Source organism: Eptesicus fuscus, chromosome 1 (genome assembly GCF_027574615.1).
Source record: "Eptesicus fuscus isolate TK198812 chromosome 1, DD_ASM_mEF_20220401, whole genome shotgun sequence".
In the NCBI taxonomy this organism is placed as follows: domain Eukaryota; kingdom Metazoa; phylum Chordata; class Mammalia; order Chiroptera; family Vespertilionidae; genus Eptesicus; species Eptesicus fuscus.
In genome coordinates this window covers 95,680,197-95,704,956 of record NC_072473.1, presented here as the reverse complement: position 1 = coordinate 95,704,956, position 24,760 = coordinate 95,680,197, and the positions used below count along the sequence as shown (strand labels likewise).

Sequence of the window (24,760 nt, the reverse complement as noted above, 5' to 3'; positions counted from 1 at the left end):
TATTCCTCTCTGCTGGGCAGCTCAGTTCTCACCCTAGAACAGGGAATTACTTTTCTTGGTGTCAGGTATAGAAGGCCACCATTCTACTCTCACATTTTTTAATTTTAATTTACTATTCTGGTCCACTAGCGATATGCTTAAATTAGAGTGGCACTGGATACACTAACAGTTTGGATATGTTGAAAAAGAAAATGTTTTAAAATTATTTGTCCCAAAGTTGATCAAACTAAATCAGTAACAGGGTTTCAAAGCTTATTTTGGTAGCATATGATCCAAAAGGAAGGATATAGCATTTCATCATATGACATTTTAGAAAATAGTATGGTTTACTGCTTAACAGTCAGTTGGGGGGAAAACTCAACAGTCAACATGTTTTTGAGAAGATCTGATCCATGGGCATAATAATTTCCATAGTTCATATATTATTTGATGCAAAAAAAATCTATTATGAAGCCCATGGGTTTTCAGTTGCACCTGATTATTCAGATGGTCATTGCTACTAGAAAGCAGTTTCTGTTCTATCAGATAAAGGTCAGTCTGCAAGCTGTATTTCCTAATTGTTCAGTTTTGTTCCCCAGTAACAGCCATGTTCATGTGGAAGGAAAAAGAAAAAACCTGTTCCAGCCCCACATCCATTTAAGATGCTGTGTACTGAATGCATGCAAGCAAAAGCAGCCCAGGAGTAGCCACACCTATCAAATGAATGCTCTTTTTAAAAGAGTGATACTTGCTAAAGAGACAGCTTCTTGGCTTCTAACACCTAGAAACTTCGCCTAGAAAATTATAATATTATATCCACATCAGAGCCATTGTATGCTTTTTTAGTTACTTGTGAATGTTAGTAACCATGTGTATTTCTTCAGCAAAATATTGAACTGTTCTCAACTTTGAATGTCATAATTGCCAGCTGTTAGTTTGCACAACTGGCCTAGGCTTTCCTATAACTTGTGACAAGAAATAGTGTTTTTTCTCATTTGTACTGATGGGCTAGAAGTATAAATTTTTAGTATACAACTTTTAAAAATCTATCCTTATATTAAAGTAGTACCATAGAGAGAAGATGAAACTTACCTTATGATTCCACCTTTTATAATTTTGAAAGCAAATTATTGAAATGTATTATAGTGTTAAATTTTATGCTCATGGAAATGCCAGGTTTTTTCCCACTCAGTGCATTTTAATGTGTCCTAATTCTGTTTGTGTGGTTTTTTTTTTGGTACTCTGTTGACTTGGTTAGCTAATTGATTTAATTTTTAATTTTGTACCATAGTGTCTAATTTTTAATGATTTTTAAAAGAAGTTGATTTTGATAAAAATTTTTAGATGAATTAGAGTATTTTGTTTATGCATCTCATGTTAAAGCCTGTATAATTTTGAATTACATAATTTGTGACTTTGCCAACATTTAATTGTAGTGTTTAAAACATAATAACCTGATGCATTTAAGGGGTTGCTATATTCATCTGTCCTTATTCACAGATGTGTGAAATATGCCAATTACTTTTGTTTTCATGTATTATTGATTTATATTTACAACAAACATTTGTGTACCTACTGTTTGTCAGACCCTGTACTAGGGATTGAGTCATTATTTGCATTTTTCAGATTAATACATTATTAATTTTATGGAATCATTGTCACCATTTCTTTTCCAGGGTATGGTACCATTTGTTTTTGTGGGAACAAAGGACAGCATCGCTAATGCCACTGTTCTTTTGGATTATCACCTGAACTATTTAAAGGTGAGAACAGCAAGATCTTTAATTTCAAATTCTTTTTGCACTAAAATATAAAAACTCCATAGTAAACCTTTCAGTAGTTAAGATTCATTCTGAACATTACAATGAATGACCTGTAAAAAGTAATAGACAAAATGCTCACTTTGTTTAGCTTATTATATTCCTTTTGAAAAAACAAGTCAATTTTCATCATCATCACAAATGTAAGGACCAGTATCCCAGTTCTCAATAAATTCCCCCGTTTCTCATTATTCCTCTTTTAAACCCTTGCACTCAATTTAGGTTAATCCTGTACACAGCTTTTTCATTAGGTTGATCCTTTCTAGCCTTTGTGAGTTTTCCACTTGCTTTTGTTGTCTCTTTTATGTCATTTATTAAGGAAATCCCAGTGTTTCAAGAAATCTTCTTTTTAAATGTGTACCCTTCATATTTTTCTCTATACTCTGTTATACAAAATAGAAATTATTTTTGTAGCATTTATGCCCCCTCTAGATTGCAAACTGGAAAGTAGGAACCAGGGGGCTACAAGGTATAAATGGAAAGGGTACTAGATTGGAGTCCAGCGATTTGCTTCTAGATTATCCTTTGTCATGGACTAGCTTTGTGACTTTAGGCAAGTCAATTCCCTTGACTAGATGCTTTTTAAAATGTCTTCTCGCCAAAAAGTTCTATAAATCAATGAAATGGAGTCTTATCCATGTCACTTTATAATTCCTTCTATCCATGTGTATCAAAATATAATGTAACTGGTACTAAGTAATATTTTAAAAGTAATCCAACTTTCTATTTTATTTATAATGCTATCTTAAGAATTTGTTGTCGATTTCTTAGAGAAACAAAATTAAACAATTTCTACTTGTATGCAAATAAGGAATAAAAAGTTCAATAGTTAGACATTTCATTCATTTTTATGGTGGTTAGTTAATAATTGAAAGTGGGAAAGTTTTATCCAGCAAGGCTTGCATGGGTAGGATTTCCCATTGATTTGCTTATTTATTTTTATTTTAAAACATGTTTATGTGTAATCTGTTGTATGTGTTTTTCTTCATATTCTTAGCTTACATTAATTATGAAGACCTGGAGAGTTAGTGTTGCATTGTATTAATCCCTTGTTCTTTTGACTAATCTTTCTTAGATCTTTTGATTTATTCTTCACAATTGAATATCTTTTTTGGTTATCAGCAGCTGTCCTGTTGCCATTCTTTCCATCACCAGATCTTCACTTGATTGGGCTTGTCATCTTTCACCAAAAGGTGACTGCTTTGCCCCAGTGAGATAACATGGACTGCCATTCTGTTTTGCAAGATGTACCCATTCCATGAGCTATATATAACTATACTTTTGGAGTAAGCCACTCACTTAGCCGCAGTCTCTTCTTTGTTCAAATCCTTTGTAAAACAGATTCTAGTTCAGAGCTCAGATCAAACTCACCCAAATCCTTACCTGCCCTTTCTTTTCCAGAAACTGCCACAACCAGATTTTAGGAGCTTAGCTTTTCAGGGGCTTCTCCAGTGACTGTTCATGTAGACAGTTTCTCTGGTGGCCTCTGCTTGACTGAGACACTCAGTACTACTACTATATTTATGGATCTAGCTCCCTGTAGCCCATAAATGGGTAGATTGGAAGGATGAGGGTTATAATTGAGACTGTGTATGGATTTGACAGAACCCAACATATTGGAAGCACTGTATGTAAGGATCTGTCTGTGGACCCTAGGTGTATATTTTGATCAACTAAATTTATATTGTTCATCATACTTGGTCTAGCAGAGTTGTAGTGTTTAAGGGGTTTGCAAGGCATGATGTAAGACCTAACTTTTTTGGTCAGCTATTAAATAGTTTTCTGCCCTGTATAAGGAATATGATAATTTTCAATTCATTGAAAATAATTGTTCCTTAATTGTATAATCACATCCAAAGACCTACTGTAGTATATGTTCTTTGCAAACAAGATGGCCCAAACTCAATGCTTTGTAAATTAAGATATTAACTGGCAAATCTATTTCAATTCAGATTATTTACAATGTGTGATTTTTAGGGTTAGCTGGTTAAACCTTTAAATGTCTATTTTCTGTATTAGTACATTTTAGAGTTGTTTTATTCAGTATCCTGTCATTCAGAAATCCCAAAATTAGCATATCTGTGCCTTAACAGATTCCATTGAGTAATAGTGCCAAATCAAGCAACTTTAAATTCTATTAATGCTGAGTATTTTTGTTCTATCTCTAATTCTGGGCATCAGTAATCTGTTACTTAATTTTGTTTTTAAGGAGATCATTCAGTTTCTTGATAATTCTGTATAACAGTGTTTACTATAAATTAAGAACTGAAATTGAAATATTTCCAATATACTTTTTTATCTGATGAAAAGGAGAAAGGTATTATTAAGTAAAATGAAGTAAAATGTCAAATTATTTTTACTGTTATCTTGTATATTTTAAATAGGAAGTAGACCAGTTGCGTTTGGAGAGATTACAAATTGATGAGCAGTTGCGACAGATTGGAGCTAGTTCTAGACCACCACCAAATCGTACAGATAAGGAAAAAGGCTATGTGACTGATGATGGTCAAGGAATGGGTCGAGGTAGTAGACCTTACAGAAATAGGGGGCACGGCAGACGCGGTCCTGGATATACTTCAGGTACAAACTAAGCATTTTACTCAGTAACTTTATCTGTTCCTACACTTAATAGCTGCTAACCTCTAATATTCATTAGAACCCCATTATAACTATTTCTCACTACATGTTTTCCGATTCACAATGGGTCAAATTGTGTTGCAAGAGACAGAGTAAAAACCATAATGACACATAGCGTTCACAGGGCAGGTGTGAGTTCTGTCCACGTTCTGACTGGGGATAAATCTGCTTAAGCCCTTGTGTGTTGATGATTTTCTTAAGGCCTTTCCTAATTTTATTACTGTATAGCCAAAACTTTTTACATTTGTGTACTGTGGCTCATTTTTTGTCAGGCATGTGCTGGTCATACTTGCTGGATGGACTGTAAATCAGGGGTCTACATCCTGTGGCTCATAAGGTGATTTTGTATGGCATGGCCAAAGTCAGCCCTAGGCACAGTCAAGAAGTCGGCGAAGTTTCTCTTTGCCTTCCCAGCTCTTCTGTCAGTGCTTCTTTCTTCTCTCCCAGTACTTTTCCTGAACGCTGTCCCCACCTGCCAGTGCCTACTGTCTTTCTTGCTCAACTGTGTAACTACTATGTAATTTGCTGATGGTGGTATAAGGTATAATCCATCTCACAAATATTTGCGTTTCAAAAAGGAACTCTTTAAGATGGAAAGCCTTCAAGATCCACAGGAATGAAGCTATAATGGTGAAGCTATAATTGGTCATTAGCTCCAACAAAGGAAGAGAGAGAGGTAGTAGAGTTGACATTCTGGAGTTGGGGAGAGACATACCCACTCCTATGGCCAACTTTGAACCTAACCCGTAACCCTCTTTCAAAAGTCTGTTCTCTTTGATGTTGAAGTCCCACCTCACTTTGGAGCTCTTCTTCCACTCCCATCCCTTACATCATTAACTCACCCCCTCAGGCATAATGAGTGTATTATAATAAAACTTTTATTAATAATAAATTATTCTAGTGGGAATGGGAAGAAAGGTTATGGACCAAGTATCAGGCAAGCATATCCCCATTCATCTTGTCCAATCCCTGTTCCCACAAGGGATCCTTCCCTGAGACAGTTGCCATGGTCGCCGCCTTTGCCACTCTCAGAGATGTCCAAAATGTGTGCTGCATTCCCCTCTGTTCCTTAACCAAACCTTATTAAAAGGAACTATATAGAGGTTTTGTTTCTCAAAGTATTGCTTTTAACCATTGTAGACAACTTTTCCTCCAGAGAGCGCAGATGGTTAAAGGAGTATAGCTGTTTAATGATGTGGCATACTTAGATTTGAACTTAAATGGCTAGTAAAATACCTTTTTTTTTAAAATGAGAACCAAAAATATTTTCTAAGATTACCTCAAAAATTGTAAAGCCCTTCATTTTGAATTTAAGATAATTTGTTTTACAAAATAGAAGGTGATAATACCCTTTGGTAGGCTTATAAATTGGGAAGAAGAGTATTAGATTACCCCTAAAAGGTCTCTGGAAGCTTCTGATAACCTAACTTTTTTTTTTTTTTAAGTCGGACAATGGTATATAACTTTTAACTCTCGATAGGAACTAATTCTGAAGCATCAAATGCTTCTGAAACAGAATCTGACCACAGAGACGAACTCAGTGATTGGTCATTAGCTCCAACAGAGGAAGAGAGGGAGAACTTTCTGCGCAGAGGAGAGGGACGACGACGTGGCGGTGGAGGAAGAGGACAGGGAGGAAGAGGGCGCGGAGGCGGCTTCAAAGGTAGAGGCTTTCTTTTTAAAGAAATCTTTATTGTTGAAAGTATCACATATAACCCCTTCTTCTCTCCCCCCTTCATTGACCTCTTCTAGTCCCCCCTCACCCCCCATCCTATATAATAAAAGGCTAATATGCAAATTGACCAGACGGCAAATGACCGGTCACTATGATGTGCACCGACCACCAGGGGGCAGATGCTCAACACAGGAGCTACCACCTGGTGGTCAGTGCACTCCCACAGGGGGAGCGCTGCTCAGCCAGAAGCTGGGCTCATGGCTGGCGAGCGCAGCGGCGGTTGCAGGAGCCTCTCCCACCTCCACAGCACCGCTAAGGATGTCCGACTGCCGGCTTAGGCTCTAAGCCGGCAGTCGGACATCCCCCAAGGGCTCTTGGACTGCCAGAGGGCGCAGGTCAGGCTGAGGGATCCCCCCCCCCCCCGAGTGCACTAACTTTGTACACCGGGCCTCTAGTAAGAAATAAAGGTGAATTGTAACAACTGCCTGCAGTTTGGTGAGAAATCTTGGTGACTTAACACCCTATTACCAAGACCCCAATTCTCCTGTTTTGTACGGCTCATCATAGTAAAGCTTCAGCCTTTCATACAGTAATTAACAGAATATTAGCCTTTCTTATGGTTCATGTAGAATATATAAATCAATACTCAGCTTCTTCAGAGTCTAAACATAATACCTGAAATTAGCTCAGATTGACCTGTGACAGTTGCATAGTTGTAATGCCTTCAAAATATTTTGTTTCTTGGCAGAATGCTGCATTATTAATCATTATGTAACTGTAATCACTAGGTTGCTGATTATATTTTAGATTTTTTGGTTGGTCTAAGTAAATCGAGGATATGGGAATAAAGAGCTTCCAATAAGCATGCTAAAGTCAGTAATTGTTGAACCTTTTAAAACGTCCCTATAGGAAACGATGATCACTCCCGAACAGATAATCGTCCTCGTAATCCAAGAGAGGCTAAAGGGAGAACCGCAGATGGATCCCTCCAGGTAAACCCATATGCCTTTTTCATCTAAATTATTTGCATTACGGTAGTTTGAAATTTAATGAGTTTATTTTTAAACATATTCAAAAATTATAAATTTGATATCAGAAATAATTTCCTTTTACCGTTACAACTGTGATAATCTTTGATTTTCATGCAAACATACAAAGATTTCTCCAGAGAATAATTAAAGTATTTGTGAAAACTTTGTCACATGACTTCAATACCACATTGGTGGTCCCTCTGATTTCCCCAAGAAAAGAACACCCCAGAATGTACTGAGAGGGAGACCTGAGTAAACCTTGTGGGTCCCTCTTCCCCTGAGAAGCAGGAATAGAAGCAGGAATACTTAAATGGAAAGTAAGGAAAAGAAGGCATGTCTTTCAAACGTAATAATTGTAAAAGGCAGGGCTGATGATACTCAGCTAGAACCTGCTGAATCAGTCAGCTGCTTGTTTACAGTCAGCCTCTATTCTGAAACTTCCATATCAATTGGTTGTCACCTGTGCTGTATCTATTGTTAAATAATTTTAAAATTACCTCGGACAATGTCCAGACACCTTTGCTAAGTGTTTTGTGTGTGTTTTATCTAATTTAATCTTGCAGCAGCCACCTAAGGTAAGTCATTTTGTTCTTTGTTTTAAAGGTTAGTAAATGGAAGTTTAGAAAGATTTAGTCCTTTGCCCAAAGTCACATAGTTAGCATATGGTGCAGTGATATTTGAACCCTGGTGTCTGATTCCAAGGGCACATGTTCTCTTCTACTTTTTTGACTCTTAATTCTTAACCCAACTAATTAGGGTTCCTTCTAGACTATGGATTGGTTTGGGACCAACACCCCAGATAAGTGAGAAAGAACTTTTTAAAAGCAGACCTTTATGACAAAATGTTCTTTAAAATTCATAGTAGTTGTAAGTACATGTTAACTACTGGTGGGTTCTTTAGGACCAGCATAGAAAAGACCTTAGACCTAGATAAAGAGATGGATGAAATAATGTACTTACATGTATTTTACAAAGATGTAAGGCATTTAATGTACCAATTTTGTAATTCCTTTCTTAAATGGACATATTTGATGAACTAGGCTTTTTTATCACATCGGTTAAAAGGATGGCATATCGAAAGAAAGGCTGTATTTTTTATGTAAGTATGAGAATAGATGTAAATCAGACACTGACTGGCTTATTTCACTTAGCATAATACTCTCCAGGTCCCTCTGTGCATGCAAAAATAAAATAAAATAAATCAAAGCACCAAACCCTTGACAATAAAACATTTAAAACATACAACCATACCCAACACTTCAACTCATTTTGAAATTAGAGTGAACCATTTTGAGATATATGTAGCATTTGTACTTGAAGCAGATCAATATTTGTCATTATTTTAGGCCCATTTGTCAATATTACCTTCCCTTTGTACAGTGTCTAGAATTCTGTTAGCAGTGTTTTAAGTGTCCTGTGTTGGAACTTAAAATATTGTATAAATCAGTATATTATTTGTAATTGCATTAATCTTTACACTCTTCCTGGGATTCCAGTCCCTCTGCTAATTAGTGTCTTCAAATTTCCCTGTACAATTTTTCTTCAGAGTTCAAGTTATATTATCATCTGACTTTCCTTACTGAAATACAAGCTGCTAGAAACCAATGCTCATATTCTTCTACCATAGACAATGGGAGCACTCAGTATAGATAAACTTAATCACACCCATGATGGATATAAAGGTGTATACTGAAGGCTAGTTAATAAGAGAGTTATTCTGGTAAAGTCAGGTTCGGAAGATATTAATTTGCCTCTTTTTCCTGCATTTCATAATCTTTGAAGAATAACCCATTCTTTTGAACTCTTAATATTATAGCCATGTATATTTTGTAATAGTCATTCATTTTAATTATTTGTTTCTCACTGTTTTATTCTGCTTAGAAGAAGACACGGTAGGATTGTGAGTTTTTGTCTAACTTTGAATGCAATGAGATGACCAGTGGGTTCCAGTTAAAGAAGAAGAGTGTCTTAAAATCATAAAATAAAGATCCTACCTGACCTAATTCCTTTCACTACTTCTATTCTCATCCCCCATTTCCCTTTTTGACATGTGGAGTTTACACTTCAGGCTTAAATTTCTTGTCAGGCCAATTACAGATTACAATAGGATTTGGTGTGTGTATATAACAAATATAACTTGTTTTAGATCAGAGTTGACTGCAATAATGAAAGGAGTGTCCACACTAAAACATTACAGAATACCTCCAGTGAAGGTAATCGGCTGCGCACGGGTAAAGATCGTAACCAGAAGAAGGAAAAGCCAGACAACGTGGATGGTCAGCAACCACTTGTGAATGGAGTACCCTAAACTGCATAATTCTGAAGTTATATTTCCATTACCATTTCCGTAATTCTTATTCCATATTAGAAAACTTTGTTAGGCCAAAGACAAAAGGTAGGCAAGGTGGCACAGGGCATGAAATGAACACAAATTCTGTTTAAGAATTTTATTTTTCTGGTATTGGCCATAAGCAACAATTCTCAGATTTGCACAAAAATGATATCTTGATCTTGAAATTTTCAAGCACTGCTTTTAAGTATACTTAGCACTTCAGGACAGGATTTTAGTTTGGTTTATTTTTTAAAGTACTGAGAAGTGATATTCTTTGTTAATTTGGATCATTTTCCTACATCGGTGATAACACTGGTACATTTCAGTTTTTCTGAATAAATAGCACTTATGGTAATCATATTAGACTTATATTTTCAGTCTTGTTTAGAAGTCAATGAAATAGTATGTCATTTCATGTCCTGTGTCAATTTATGTGTTGGTCCACTATTTCAGTATTTTAGTGGACCCTGAGATGTGTGTGATGTGACATTTGTCATTCCATTAGCAAAAAAAAAAAAAAAAAAGTTGTATGATCTGTGCCTTTTCTATATCTTGGCAGGTAGGAATATTATATTTGGATGCAGAGTTCAGGGAAGATAAGTTGGAACACTAAATATTAAAGATGTTGCAAACCCTGTCAAACATTAGTACTTTATAGAAGAATGCATGCTTTCCACTTTTGTTCCTTGCATAAACATCAGGTTAGGCAGTGTAAAGAATAGGATTGTTTTTGTTTATGTTTTGTTGCACTGAAGTTTGACAAATAGTGTTATTGAGAGGGTTGTGTAATTTTTTTTCTTAATAGACAGGAGAAGAAATAAGTGTCTTTTCATTTGAGAGAGGCTAAAATGTTTTCAGCTAGGAGCAAATCTTTTTGATTGAAAGTTAGTAAAATATGCCTGCTCTTTGGCCTGATGACCAGTTTTAACTTAGAGCCTTTTTTATTTTGTCCTCCCCTTGTTTTGTGAAGTTTTTCATATTTTAATTTCAGGCTTAATTTGGGGAGATAGGAGGGTCATTTCTATGTGTGCATAATAAACCTGTGAAGTACAGGTACTTTGTCTAAGAAATATTGGAAGCAGGTTAAATGTTTTGTAAACTTTGAAATATTAGGTCTAATGCATAAGCAGAATTGGAAAGCAGACTAAGATTGGTTAACAAATAACTTTTTTTTGTTTCTTTTTCTTTTTTGATGTGTTGGGTTTGGTTTTGTTTTTAAGTATTTTTTTTTTAATGGGTGAAATTTAGTGAGGCAAATTATGTGAAGGACCTTCACTCTTAAGATGTTATATTTTTCTTAAAAAGTAACTCCCAAGCCGGGGTACCACTGAGTCTGTAGAGCCGTACAAACAGAAGTTCTGCCTCTGATGTATTTTGTGAGTTTGTTTCTTTGAATTTTCATTTTACAGTTACTTTTCCTTGCATACAAATAAACATAAAATGGCAACAAACTGCACATGATTTCAAGAATATTAAAAAGTCTCTTAAAAGTATTGCCAAATTAATGTTGATTTCTAGTTATTTATTCTTGGAATGTATAGTATTTGAAAACAAATTGGTACCTTGCACACATCATCTGTAAGCTGTTTGGTTTAAAATACTGTAGATAATTAACCAAGGTAGAATGACCTTGTAATGTAACTGCTCTTGGGCAATATTCTCTGTACATATTAGCGACAACAGATTGGATTTTATGTTGACATTTGTTTGGTTATAGTGCAATATATTTTGTATGCAAGCAGTTTCAATAAAGTTTGATCTTCCTCTGCGAAATTGATGTTGATGCAATCCTTACAAATGATTGCTTTTAAAGTTTTAAGATAGAAAAAGAAATCTATAGAAAGTGTTATAAAATGTAACTGTTACCATTGGAAATTCACGTCCTAGAAAGTTAGCCGTTATCTACCAACTTTCAATAACTTGATCATGTTTAATAAGGTGAAAAAAATCAACAAAATGGTACAGAAGCACATTGTGCCATTACAATATGCACTAAGTCTCTTTTTTTACAAAGGCTGAATTCAGCAGGGCGCTAACTTGCTTAAATGTGAATTATTAACTTCTAAAACTGTAATTTGATTCACATGTTTTCAAATAGAGTTGGAGTTGATTCATATTACAATATTTGTGTGCTAAATGTGTATGTTTTTCAGTTAAAAGTTATGATGTTTTTAAAATCTTATTAAAGTTTCAAAAAATCTGAAGATTGTTTATCTAGATGTAAATTTTTATTAAAAAGTTGCACTTATGAAAAAGCAAAATATTAGTCTGACAAATGTTTGCTCCTGGTCTTAAATTTCTAAATATATTTTTAAAAATTAATATGTGGGGGGAAAGTTATTTACCGTGCATAGCATATATGCCTTGCAAATCTTTTATGTGTCCTTAAAAGGTAAAAATGTTGATATTTGAAAATATAATTCTTCATATTCCCAGTTAGAAGATTTCAACACATTAATTATATAGAATGCCACTAAACCATATTAAACACATACTTTTGTCTGCCATTTGGAAAATATTAAATGTGTCTATGTAGCTAAAAGTGAAAATAACTTTGATGTCAATATCTCAGAAAATAAATGACAAGACTGAGGTAGAATGTGCCTGAATTGGCTATTGTGGTCACTTCAAGGAACTCTGGTGCAGCCTGGAAAAGAAGGGTAGAAATGGAGAGGCAACAGTGTCAAAGTTCTGCGTGGTGTTAATCCAAAATGATCCAACGATGCAGGACAATCTCCTCTACATTGATGTTTTTTGTTTTGTTTTTCAGAAAAATATGCCTTTGTTTTCTGCTTGTCTAGTTTTTCATTGTGGTACTTTGTGGTTCTTTGATACTTGTTCTGCCTAGTTATGGGCTCCTCCAGAGCCAAAAGAGCTGATCACAGTCTATTAGAGGTTGTAGGTAGAAACAGTCTTCAAGTAACTTGGTTGAGTTTTCTTGGTTTCACAGTATTTTTCAGTGCTACACATGAACAGCCTGTTGGCAGTAATGGCCTTGAGACTCAACTGGGTTCACTCAGAGGCATTTCTCTCATCTGATCATGATCTTGAAGGTCCTGGTAGCTTGAAGTCCACTGCCCTTTTAGAGTCAATATACTGATTTGATCCCTATTGAGCCAGTTTGTTTCATGACCATAAACAGCATCTTTCCCTCATAACCCTCTGATCCCTCTGATAACCAATTATTCAGAAATAGCCATTACCAGATGCTCATCTTGATCGCTTAGAAGGCTTAACAGGTACCAACATTTAAATCTTGAGCATCTTTTTTGTTTAGGGCTGTTTACAAATTTTATTTGGGACTAAAGTTTCCTTCTATTTTGCAGAACTTTAAGAAATGGGGGAATTATTTTTATGCTAAGGAGTTTTATTGTTAGTGGGAGAGGTATTTTAAAAAGTCTTTGCAAGTATAGCTGCTAAATGCTTAAAAACTGACCTTCAAAATTGATTGCTTAAAATTCTTGCCACCAGTTTTGGTATACCATACAACTTAATCACAGGAGTAGTTTGAAAATTGGAAAGAAGATTAAGTATCAACAAAAGATGGTTCCATGGAATCCTGGGAATTAGGGTCTATTAATCATTATTCAGTATCATACAGAACTTGAATGGCTTGCTAAGAGGAAAAAAAGAATGCTAGTGTTATTTCAAGTATAAAGCTTTTTTTTAATTGTTCAATACCAAGACATCTTTATCAGATTTCTCTAGTGATCAATACTTGTAAGATAATTGCATCAAAGAACAGTACTAGTGATCAAGGAATATATATCATTGAAGGGGCAAGTGCAGCATAGACACTACATGATAGAAAAGGACATATGGAGTTATGCTGTAAAAAGGATGAATCCAGAGATAGAGTCCACACTTGACCAGGGCATGGAATAGCTTTGTGATAATTGGATGAGTCATTTCACCTCTAGGTTTCGATCTTTTGGGTTAAATAAATGGTTGCTAAGGTATCTGAACTCCAAAGTGTGTACACATTAATAAAGTATTCATGTTTTATATGGAGAAAGCTACAGAGAGTGTTAACAAACCACCCACCTGATTTCATCAGGTTCTCATTAAATATTTACCAAACATTCACTAAATAGCAGGCACTTCACAAGCTTTTTAGGGAGGAATACAAAGATTCTATTTCATGTCTTTTGAAAGCTCAATTTGTGGCTTTTTTTTTTAATAGAATTTATTGGGTTGACATTGGTTCACAAAACCATACAGGTTTCAAATGTACAACTCAAAATATCTGCACACCCATCATGCACTCTTTCAGTTCCCATTCATCTACCTTTGCCCACCTCCACCTAGCCTCCACTCCTGTTTCCCCCTGGCTATCACCACATTGTTGTCTGTGTCTATGTGTTACGTATACATGTTTCTGGCCAATTCCTCCACCTTCTTTCAACTAGTTTCCCCACCGCCATCCCCTCTGACAGCTGTCAATCCATGCCTCTGTTTCTATTTTGTTCCATCAGTTTATTCTGTTCATTAGATTCCACAGATAAGTGAGATCATATAGTGTTTGTCTTTCTCTGACTGGCTTAGTTCACTTAGCATAATAATCTCCAGGTCCAATCATGCTATTGCAAAATGTAAGAGTTCCTTCTTTTTAATTGTCTGCTAGTATTCCATTGTGTAAAGGTACCACAGTGAAAGCTCAGTGTTGAGTGAGCTTTATGAGTCAATGGGCAGTTCTGGTATATGGTATAGTAAATGTGAAGATGCTTAGGATGCGGTGGGAGCTCTTTGGAGAAACACATTCAGTCATGGGTTTTGTTGTCAGGAAAGGGCTTCTCAGGTGAAGTGAAATCTTACATATGAGGGAGGACAGATTGGAAGAGTTAGCCAGAAGAAAATGTACTGCAGGCATTGATCTAGGTATGAAAAAGTGTACTATTCAGGAAGCTTCCAAGATTTCAGTGTGACTCAGACATAGAATTTGAGATAGGGATTAAGAGAGGTGAGCTAGAGATACTGTCAAGGAGCGTCTATGGTGCCACATTAGAAGCTAGACTTTAGGAAGCCTTTGAAGGATTAGAAACAGATTTACACTTGTGTGGTGGGACAGATAGGATTGCCGCACAGCTTGAATCCTCTGTCCAGTTGCCTGGTTACCAGCTAGCAGGACGTACTAGGCCCAAATCCTCTGCCCCACAGTCCAAATCTAGCTTCCCACAAGGTCACAGCTGCCCTGACACATGGTATTTAAGTCCTGATTTGATCATCTGCATGCAAGGCTGTTGTCAGGGTTGCCCTGTGGAAGGGTAGACTCAGGTTTTTTAGTACAGCCATAAGGTGCAGCCAGCAGTGCCCCAGCCTTTGCATGGCTGCATGAGTGAATGGGTGTCCATATGCCTCTTCTTTCTGATTCACCTTGCTAGTATTTTTCCCTTTTCCTTTTGCATGTTAGTATGCTGTTTGCCTTCATCCACTGCTTTACAGATGGTTCCCAATAGGCAAACCACTTATTCCATCTGGCCTTTTGAAAATAGCAAAAGGGATCAAATAAGCCATACCAAGGGATGGACCACATCCCTCCTAGGGCTGGTGGTGGGAAATCTAGCTGAGCTGAAATAACTGGTGAACATGTTATTGTAGTGTATATGTATGGCCATGCCATGTGCCACAAAGGCCCTGGAAAGTTCTCCATGTAAAGCAGATTGAGAAAGTTTGATTACTTGATACACACTCCCTTACAAGTCAGCCAGCCATGTGAGCCTATGGTAGAAGAGAAAAGAGCCCTTGGTCCCAAGTGCACTAAAACAGTAGATGAAACCTAACCTTTTAGATTTGAAATCTGTCATTGTGTAGTGTAGCATCCAGGCGCTTGAGGGGTGGTGGTTGAGGTATAGCCTGAGGGGCTTCAATATGCTAACAGAGAATTTGACGCCCAGCAATGGTCACAGGAGTCCCTTGAGGCTTAAAATGCTTGGGCTACACCCATGAGTTAAGTGACACTGAATGGGAAACATTTGGGGATTACCACCAGATTCCCTTTTGCTGAATGAATTGGCTAGTCCAACCTTTGGGAGGAGAGCAAATGTGCCTGCCCTGTGCTTGAATTAGATACTCCTGAAAATTGGATTCACATAACCACAAAGAGGAGACTTTCCCAAGGTGCTGAATGAAAACTGGAACATGTCTACTGAGGTCACAGCTTCTTTGAAGCACTCTGGCATTATATAATGGTAGGGTGAAAATCCTAGGCATCAGGGATAACTCATGACCAAATGAACTTAATTCAGAGAATGCTGGAAAAGTTGATGCAATCTTACATGAGGATATCTCTTACTTGACTCTGCCAGGTAGTAAGGGATGGAATAATACTTTAGGGTTGATTTATGTGCCACCCTAAAGTGGCACACTATATAATGGGCCCTATAAGGTTTTCCAAGTCTCAGCAGAAATTAAAATGAGGGAGAAGAGCACCACTCCAGACTTCATTCTGAGGCTCCCTAAGGCAGCACGCTTTGGGGCTGGTGGGCTGATAAGCAACCTAAGTCACTCCAAAGAGGTTTCAGGGAGAATAGAAAAAAAAAAAGGCTGAGCCTGGCCAACGTGGCTTGGTGATTGAGCATTGAACTATGAACCAGGAGGTCATGATTCCTGGTCAGGGCATATGCCCGGTGTGGGGCATTCAGGAGTCAGCTGATCAATGATTAGCTCTCATCATTCATGTTTCTATCTCTCTGTCTCTCCATCTCTGAAATCAATAAAAATATATTTTAAAAAATTATATTACTCGTGAGATTTTCTGTGTAAAAAGAAAAAAACATTTTAAATTGACAGAGCATGAAGTTCACCTTGACTATCCTGCCTCAGGCATTTTGGACTTCCTCAGAAATACTTAATAACTGCAATATATCAGTGATAAGTTGGGCAAGCCCATTCCATTATATTGATGACATTTTTTAAATTTATCTTTATTTAAGAGTCTGTTCTAAGTCAACCAAATTTGATTCGGGAGTGCTGCAGTAAAAAGCCACAGAAGCAATACAGGCCCCTCAGAATTTCAGACCTCTAGGAAATGGGCACTTGCAGTTGGTACTGGTACCTGGGTAACTCCAAGGCAGTCCTTTATAGGGCTGCGATTTAGACCACTAAGGAGGGGGTGCCAACAACTGGCTGATACTGCTGTCTCTGAGATGTGATACTGGTTCTGAAAGAAGTGTGTGTCAGGGGGATGGATCTGGAAATTGAATTCAGCTGCTACTACTGAACCATTTCTGCCAGAGTGAAGAACCATGGTCTTCCAATCTCCCTTTAGATCAGTGGTTCTCAACCTTTCTAATGCCGCGACCCTTTAATACAGTTGAGAACAACTGCTTTAGAGTCTCTTATCAGAACTTAATAGGCAGCACTAACAAAGGATAAATGTGGTGTTTAGAGTCCCAGACAAGACTCACAAAGCAGAGTATAGAAAGAAGGATGATGTGGAGCTGAGGGACACTAGCTTAATTATTGACAAAGTGCAACAATCCAAAAACCTGTGAAATGGAAATGGTACATCCAATTAGGTCTCGAGCCAACTGCAAGAATAGGTAGCTGCCCACACAGTAGGTACCGAGATGGCCCCATTGCCTGCTTTGCTTGAACTACTGGCTAGATGGGGATCTCAATTTTGAGACTAGGTACCATACAAGGAAGCCTGTTTCACTAATGGGTAAGCAAGTTCAGTGGAATACTAAGCGATCCTAATATATAAAAACCCTGGGTCGTAACGACCAGAGACTGACCAACCGGAAGTCAGTGCTGGCCCCCAAGCAAGTGGTAAGGGGCAATCAGGCAGGTAAGCAGAGGGGTTAGGGGTGATCAGGTAGGCACACCAGCAGTTAGGGGTGATCAGGTAGGCAGGCAAGTGGTTAGGGAAGATCAGGTAGGCAGATGGCCCCTCGCAGGTCTGGCCCCACCCCCAAGCAAGCATTAGGGGCAATCAGGCAGGCAGGCAGAGTGGTTAGAGGTGATCAGGTAGGCAGGCAAGCGGTTAGGGGAGATCAGGTAGGCAGACAGCTTCTCGCAGGGCTGGCCCCACACCCAAGCGAGTGGTTAGGGGCAATCAGGCAGGCAGGCAGAGTGGTTAGGGGTCATCAGGTAGGCAGACGGCCCCGTGCCAGGCTGGCCCCACCCACAAGCAAGCAGTTAGGGGCAGTCAGACAGGCAGAGTGATTAGGGGTGATCAGATAAGCAGACCAGAGGTTAGGGTAGATCAGGTAGGCAGACGGCCCCTCACCGGGCTAGCCCTGCCCCCAAGCAAGCAGTTAGGGGCAATCAGGCAGGTAGGCAGACAGTCCCTCACAGGGCTGGCCCCTCCCACCAGCAAAGAAAGAGGGAGGCCCAGGCCAGCCAAGCCATTTCACCCCAGCCTGTTGCCTGCAGAGGGAGGCCACTGGTGGCAGGGGAGGAGGAGGCAGCGCTGCACAGATGGCAAGCAGTGGCAGGGGGTGGGGCCAGCTGCCTGCAGCCCAGGGAAGGACAGCCCTAATAGGCCCTGATCTCAGGCCAGGCCTAGGGACCCGACCCTAGGGGTACCGGATTGTGAGAGGGTACAGGCCGTGCTGAGGGACCACCCCCCCAGGTGCACGAATTTTCATGCACCGGGCCTCTAGTCCTATCTAATAATAGACAAATTTGCAAATTGACCATACCTCTGACACACCCACAAGCCACGCCCACAATCCAATCAGAGCAAGCATGCAAATTAACCCAAACCAAGATGGCTACAGCCACAGAGAGCAAGGTTTCCTAGGTAACAGAGGAAGCCAAGCTTTCTGCCTGCCCTTGCCAGGCCTAAGCCTCCACTCAAGCTACAAAGTTTCAATTATAGAAGGTAAACAAATTCAAACAAATGGCAGCAGAATGGAGCTTGAGAGAGCAGGCCAGGGTTGCCGCCGGCAACAGGGGAAGCAAAGCTTTCTGCACACCCTGGCCAGGCCCACCCACTTAAGGCAACAAAGTTTCAATTATAACCCCAACACAAATGGCTACCTGCCTGGGAGGGAGGGAGTCCCAGGCTTGGCTCTGCTCCAGGCTACAAAGTTTCAATTGTAGAAGGAAAATAAATTCCAGATACCAGGGCCTCCACTTGCGTTGCCAGGGGGCATGGCCGGCCTGCAAACCACCACAGGCCCCTCGCTCAGGCCGCCCCACACCCCAAGGGAACCCCCACCTGATCTGGGACGCCCTTCAGGGCAAACCAGCTGGTGCCCACCCCTGTACCAGGCCTCTATCCTATCTAATAAAAATAATATGCAGATTGATCATCACTGCAACACACAATATAGCTGCCCCCATGTGGTCAAAGATCCTGCCCCCATGCTTGTGGTGACACAAGCTGGCCACCACAAGCTGGCCAGCAGGAGAGGGCAGTTGGGAGGCACCTGGCCTGCAAGGGAGGGCAGTTGAGAAGGACCAGGCCTGCAAGGGAGGGCAGTTGGAGGTGATCAACCCTGCAGGAGAGGGCAGTTGGGGGTAACCAGGCCGGCAGAGGAGGGAAGTTGGGGGAAACAGGCTGGCAGCAGAGTGGTTAGAGGGTGATCAGGCTGGCAAGCAGAAGCGGTTAGGGGCAATCAGGAAGGCAGGCAGGCAAGCAGTTGGGAGCCAGCAGTCCTGGATTGTGAGAGGGATGTCCGACTGCCAGTTTAGGCCTGATCCCGGTGGGTCCCAGATTGGAGAGGGTACAGGCTGGGCTGAGGGACAACCCCCCTCCATGCACGAATTTCATGCACCAGGCCTCTAGTTTGTTATAATACTGGTACAACCAGTGGTATTGGCTGCTCTGCAGTATTTATGGGTGTAACTTCAAGTGGTACTTTTGATAATTCATTCTGCTCCTTGGTGAAGGAAGTAAACCTTTACCTAGACCAGTGATGGCGAACCTATGACACGTGTGTCAGCACTGACACGCATAGCCATTTCTGATGACACGCGGCTGCTGAGGCGGCCGCATGCCGAGGATGAAACATTTGCTGCTCCTGAGGATGAAACATTTGTGAAATAATGTTTTTTCCTCAAAGTGACACACTACCCGAGTTATGCTCAGTTTTTTGGCGAAGTTTGACACACCAAGCTCAAAAGGTTGCCCATCACTGTCTATGGAAACATGTAAGTCACCCACCAGCTCAATAAGTCACATATGTATCTATATCCTGAAAGGACCACATGCTGAGAAAAGCAAGATATCTGCAATGGGAAAATCAATGAATCCTGTGAGCCATCATATCTATGGTGACCTCCTAGATCCATGTCCAGACCCACCACAGTAACAAAACCACCACGAAAAACTAGCCTTCAGTTGGTTATTCAGATTGATTATAATTTAGCTATAAATCCAGTTTGGCACTGGGAGCAAGTGAGTATAGCTTACACCTACTCTTCAGCCATCTTGGAATCCAAAGGGAGTCTCTTAAAGCAGCAAGAAAAAAGCAGTTAGTTGGATCCAAGATGGCGGCTGACAGGACAGCAGTGAGGAAGAGCGTGTGTGAGTGAGGGAGAGAAAAGGGAGTGCGTGGATGTGGGGGGCATGTGTGTGCATGTGTGAATGAGGGACAGTTATATTCCGCAGGACTGTTGGGGGCTGGCAGACCAAGGCCCCCTAGCCAGGTAGCCTCTACTACCACTGTAATCTCTCCCAGGGTAGCCAGATGTGCCACAGAGACCATGCCATATTGAAGGGGAGAGCAGCTGTGATCGGAAAGCCCAGCCTTACCTTCACCCAGGGAGACCTCGGACACCACCCAGGACCTTACAGCCACAGAGGCCAGGGACCTGCTGCCTTTGCTATGAACCCACAAACACTGAGACTACAGCCTCCCTGGCTGTGGGTGCCTAAAAAGTTTGTCCAGGGGGAGACAAAATGGTGGCTGATAGGTGGACAGTTCCTGTGCCTTTTCATGGAGCAGATAGAAGAAACAGCTGAATCAAATAACATCCACCTGGAATTAGTGAATTAAACCCAGCTGGTGTGACAAACCATGAACGGAAATGTCAGAGGTCACCTGGAGAATGGTCGGATTGGGGCTCTGGGCTGGAGGGAGAAACGTGCACAGCTAGGAATAGAGTGTCAGAGGGAGACTGTGCTGCACCAACTCCACATCCAGCCTGAATGCTACTTGGGGACAGTGTAGCGTTTGACTGTGGAAGGGGGTCCATAAGGCTGCTGGCAGTGGGGGACTCTAGATCTAAGCCCACAGCTGTGAGAGGCTACACACAGAAAGGCAGCCTGAAGTTCTGCACCAGCCGAGCAGTCCTGGGGAGAGAGACACAAGAGGTGGCAAGGTTGCTCTGTCTTTATAATATGCTTGCTTTTACTCACTAAACCCAATGCATAGGATCTTTCAATTACAAACACTCACTGAGGCTGTAGTGCAGGGGAAGGTGGCTTTGTGGATGCTGGGGAGCAAAATAGGGAGAGGCAACCAGGAAGCCAACTCTTGGATAGTCCAGTCCCTCCAATTCTGAACAGCCATTTTTTCTCCTGAAGACCAGGCCCCTCCTCACAGCACAGCTGCATCCAGCCTTGAGCTCGGCAGGGAAACAAGGATTCTGAATAGCCCCACAGAGCCCTCTGGGACTGGGTTGAAAGGCCATTTGGTCCCGGAAACGAATACAGCAACACTGCCACCTAGAGCGTGTGTCTGAAATAGACACTTGTGTAAATACAACTGAAAGCAGGCTGAAAAACAAACCAGGCAGATTGATCCTGCCTGCCTGAAACCAAGGCTGTGGAATCTGACACAGAGGAGCGTTGAATCGCTGGCAACTTCAACACGTTGCTGACTACCTAACAGGAAACTGAGATGTGGCAGACAGAACAGTAGAGAGGGGTCTTAAACCAGCCCCCATGGGACACCAAAACTCAGCTAAAGTGAACGAACTTCACTTTTTTACTTTTTATCTTTTACTTAAGAAACTAAATTTTTTCCTTTTTGTTTTATTTTTTATTATTTTTAACCTTTAATTTTTAATTAATTAATTTATTGTTTATTTATTTATTTATTTATTATTTATTTATTTATTGGATTAGTGTTCTACATTCTATTTTTATTTTCATTTTATCATTATTTTACTCTATCTCATTTTTTCCTTTATTCCAACCCTTTCTTCTTCACTCTCCCTTTTTCATCCTGTTTCTCTTCTCCTGTCCCAGCTTTAGTTTTTCTCTCTTCTTTCTTTTTGCTCCTTGTTAAAAATTGATCTTCTTTATCTGCTTTATTGATGCATTACTAGTATAGTGGTCTCTGTTGGCTTACTCATATATCTAATTTCCTTTCCTCTATTCCAAGTCCATGCACCCTTCTCTTTTCTATTTCTTCACTAGGCAATTTTTTTTCTTATTGTTGTTTGTTTGTTGATTTTTTATTTATTTAATGCTTTTGTTTTTCCTCTCTTCAATTTTTCTCTTCTTCCATTAATAGCTTAATTAGTTTCACTCACCAATCTCAGGCCTATCTGCTCTCTATTCTCCTTTTCCAAAAATAGATTAATATATACATAGATATATTAAAGAAAGGGGAAATTTACATATATTTATTATTTTTTTAAATTATTATTTATTATTTTTATTTATTTTTTTGAGTATTTTGTGTTTTTTTTTTTTTTTACTTTTCTTCTTATACACTCATTCTCTTTCTTCCTCCTCTATACTGAGTCATGGCCGTTCCCCCATTCATTCAATTCCTTTACCTTACCTCCTGGAAATAAGCTCTGTCTCTTCAGATTCAGCTCTCCTCATTTTTCTCTGGGTGTTTGTTGTTTGCATTTTTTAGTTTAGTTGTTGGTTTTGTGGAGTTTTCTCCCGATATACGTATATTTTCCCCCATCTATTTTCTTATTTTTCTTTTCTCTCTTACCATTTTTTCCTTTTCTCAATATCATTTTTGTACTCTTTTCTCTTCCCTAATTACCTGTTTTTTGTTGGTCACCTTTACTTGGGGTTATCGGTGTCATGTGTTTTTTCCCCTCTGAGTCGTGTCTAGTTGGGTTGTATTTTGTGCCTTTTGGTCAATGTGGTAGAGAGTGAGCCACATAAACAAACACCCTGAGAGGAGCAAACATGGGGACAAAAAGTAACAGCCCCCATACAAAAGAAAAGGAGGAATCACTGGAAAATAAAGTAAGCAAAATGGAGGCAAGTAATTTGTCAGACAAAGAATTTAGAGCAAGGGTCATAAGGACACTGAAAAGGATGAAAGTCAAATTCAACAACATATGTAAAGATCAAGAGTAAATGAAGAAGAACCAAGAAGAAATGGAGAATGACATAGCTGCAATAAAGAACACAATAGAAAGCATCAACAGTAGACTTGAAGAAGCTGAGGACCACATCAGTGAGCTAGAAGAAAAGGTAGGAAAAAACACCCAAGCAGAACAACAACTGGGAAAAAAAAACATAAAAAAGAGGAGTAGAACCTAAGGGAGATTGCGGACAACACGAAACAAAACAACATCCGCATAACAGGGGTGCCAGAAGGAGAGGTAACTGAACAAGGAATAGAAAACCTGTTTGAAGAAATAATGACAGAAAACTTCCCTGATATTGGGAAGAAAAAATTCACAGAAGTCCAAGAAGCTCCCAGAGTCCATAACAAGATGAACCCAAGAAGACTGAGACCAAGATACATCATAATTAAATTGGCAAACACTAACAACACAGTAAGAATCATAAAGGCTGCTAGAGAGAGACAGAAAGTTAGCTATAAGGGATCTTCCATTAGACTATCAACTTATTTCTCAACAGAAACCTATCAGGCTAGAAGGGAATAGAATGAAATTTACAAAGTGATGCAAAGCAAGGAACTGAATCCAAGAATACTATACCCAGCAAGGCTATCATTCAAAATTGAAGGTGAAATCAGAAGCTTCACAGACAGAAAAAGGGCTAAGGGAGTTTATTACCACCAACCCAGCAATGCAAGAAATGCTAAAGAGACTGATGTAAAAAGAAGAAATGGGAAGGGAAGAAGGGACACAGACATAAAGAATAAAAATGGCAACAAACATGTAACTATTAATAATAACCTTGAATGTAAATGGATTAAATGCTCCAATCAAAGACATAGGGTGGCTGAATGGATAAGAAAACATTATCCATATATTTGCTGTCTAAAAGAGACCCACCTCAGAACAAAGGACTCACACAGACTGATAGTGAAAGGATGGAAAAGCTTTTCAGGCAAATGGAAATGAAAAAAAAAAAAGCTGTGGTAGCAATACTTACATATGCCAAAATAGAGCTCAAAGTGAAGGCCATAACGAGATAAAGAAGGTCACTTCATAATACTAAAGGGTACAATTCAACAAGACAATATAACTCTGGTAATCATATATGCACCAAATACAGGAGCACCCAAATGCATAAAAAAATTATGGAAGTTATCAAGGGAGAGACCCACAGCAGTACAGTCATAGCAGGAGACTTTAACCCTATGGACACCACTGGATAAATATTCTAAACAAAAAACCAGCAAAGAAACAGCAATTCTAAATGAATCACGAGATCAGATGGAATTAATTGACATCTTCAGGACATTCCAACCCAAAGCTACAGAATATACATTCTTCTCATGTGCAAAGGGGACAATTTCAAAGACAGACCACATTTTGTGACACAGGCAAAGTCTCTGCAAATTCAAGAAGATAGAAATCATATCAAGCATATTCTCAGATCACAATGGCATAAAATCAGAAATCAAATACAATAAAAACTGAAAAAAATCAAACACTTGGAGGCTAAATAACATGCTATTAAACAATGACTGGGTTACCAAAGAGATCAAAGAAGAAATAAAAAGCATCCTGGTAACAAACCACAATGAAAACACAACAATCCAAAATCTATGGGACACAGTGAAAGCAGCCCTGAGAGGGAAGTTCATAGTTCTACAGGCCTACCTAAAAAACAACAACAAGAAAAAATGGTAATGTATTATCTAACCCTACACCTCAAAAATTAGAAAGAGAACAAAAAGAAAAGCCCAGAGTGAGCAGAAGGAAGGAAATAATAAAGATCACAGCAGATATATATGACATAGAGACAAAAACACAACAAGAATACAAAATATCAATAAAACCAAGAGCTGATTCTTTCAAAGGATAAACAACATTGATGAACCTCTAGCCAGGCTTACCAAGAAGAGAGAGGACCCAAATAAACAAAATCAGAAATGAAAGAGGTGCATAACAACGGACCCCATAGAAATACAAATGATTATGAAAAAAATGCTATGAACAATTCTATTCCAACAAACTGGACAACCTGAACGAAATGGACATATACTTAGAAAAATAA

The 24,760-nt window shown here is 39.2% G+C and overlaps 1 protein-coding gene across 11 annotated transcripts in view; it reads left to right on the top strand.

Annotated features, from left to right (window-relative positions):
- The window catches only part of FMR1 (fragile X messenger ribonucleoprotein 1), a 40,449-nt gene extending 29,202 nt beyond the window's left edge, over positions 1–11,247 (top strand). For 6 of the 11 annotated variants that reach the window (XM_008159017.3, XM_008159018.3, XM_054727244.1 and 3 more), the window contains 5 exons: positions 1,656–1,742; positions 4,184–4,379; positions 5,917–6,099; positions 7,021–7,103; positions 9,289–11,247. In XM_008159017.3, the coding sequence (XP_008157239.2) occupies positions 1,656–1,742; positions 4,184–4,379; positions 5,917–6,099; positions 7,021–7,103; positions 9,289–9,450 (711 nt within the window). In that variant the 3' untranslated portion in view covers positions 9,451–11,247. Of the gene's footprint in view, positions 1–1,655; positions 1,743–4,183; positions 4,380–5,916; positions 6,100–7,020; positions 7,104–9,023; positions 9,146–9,288 lie in introns of those variants that run through there. The other 5 variants (XM_028135845.2, XM_008159012.3, XM_028135843.2 and 2 more) reach the window with 5 other exon arrangements.
- The last annotated feature ends 13,513 nt before the right edge of the window (positions 11,248–24,760 follow it).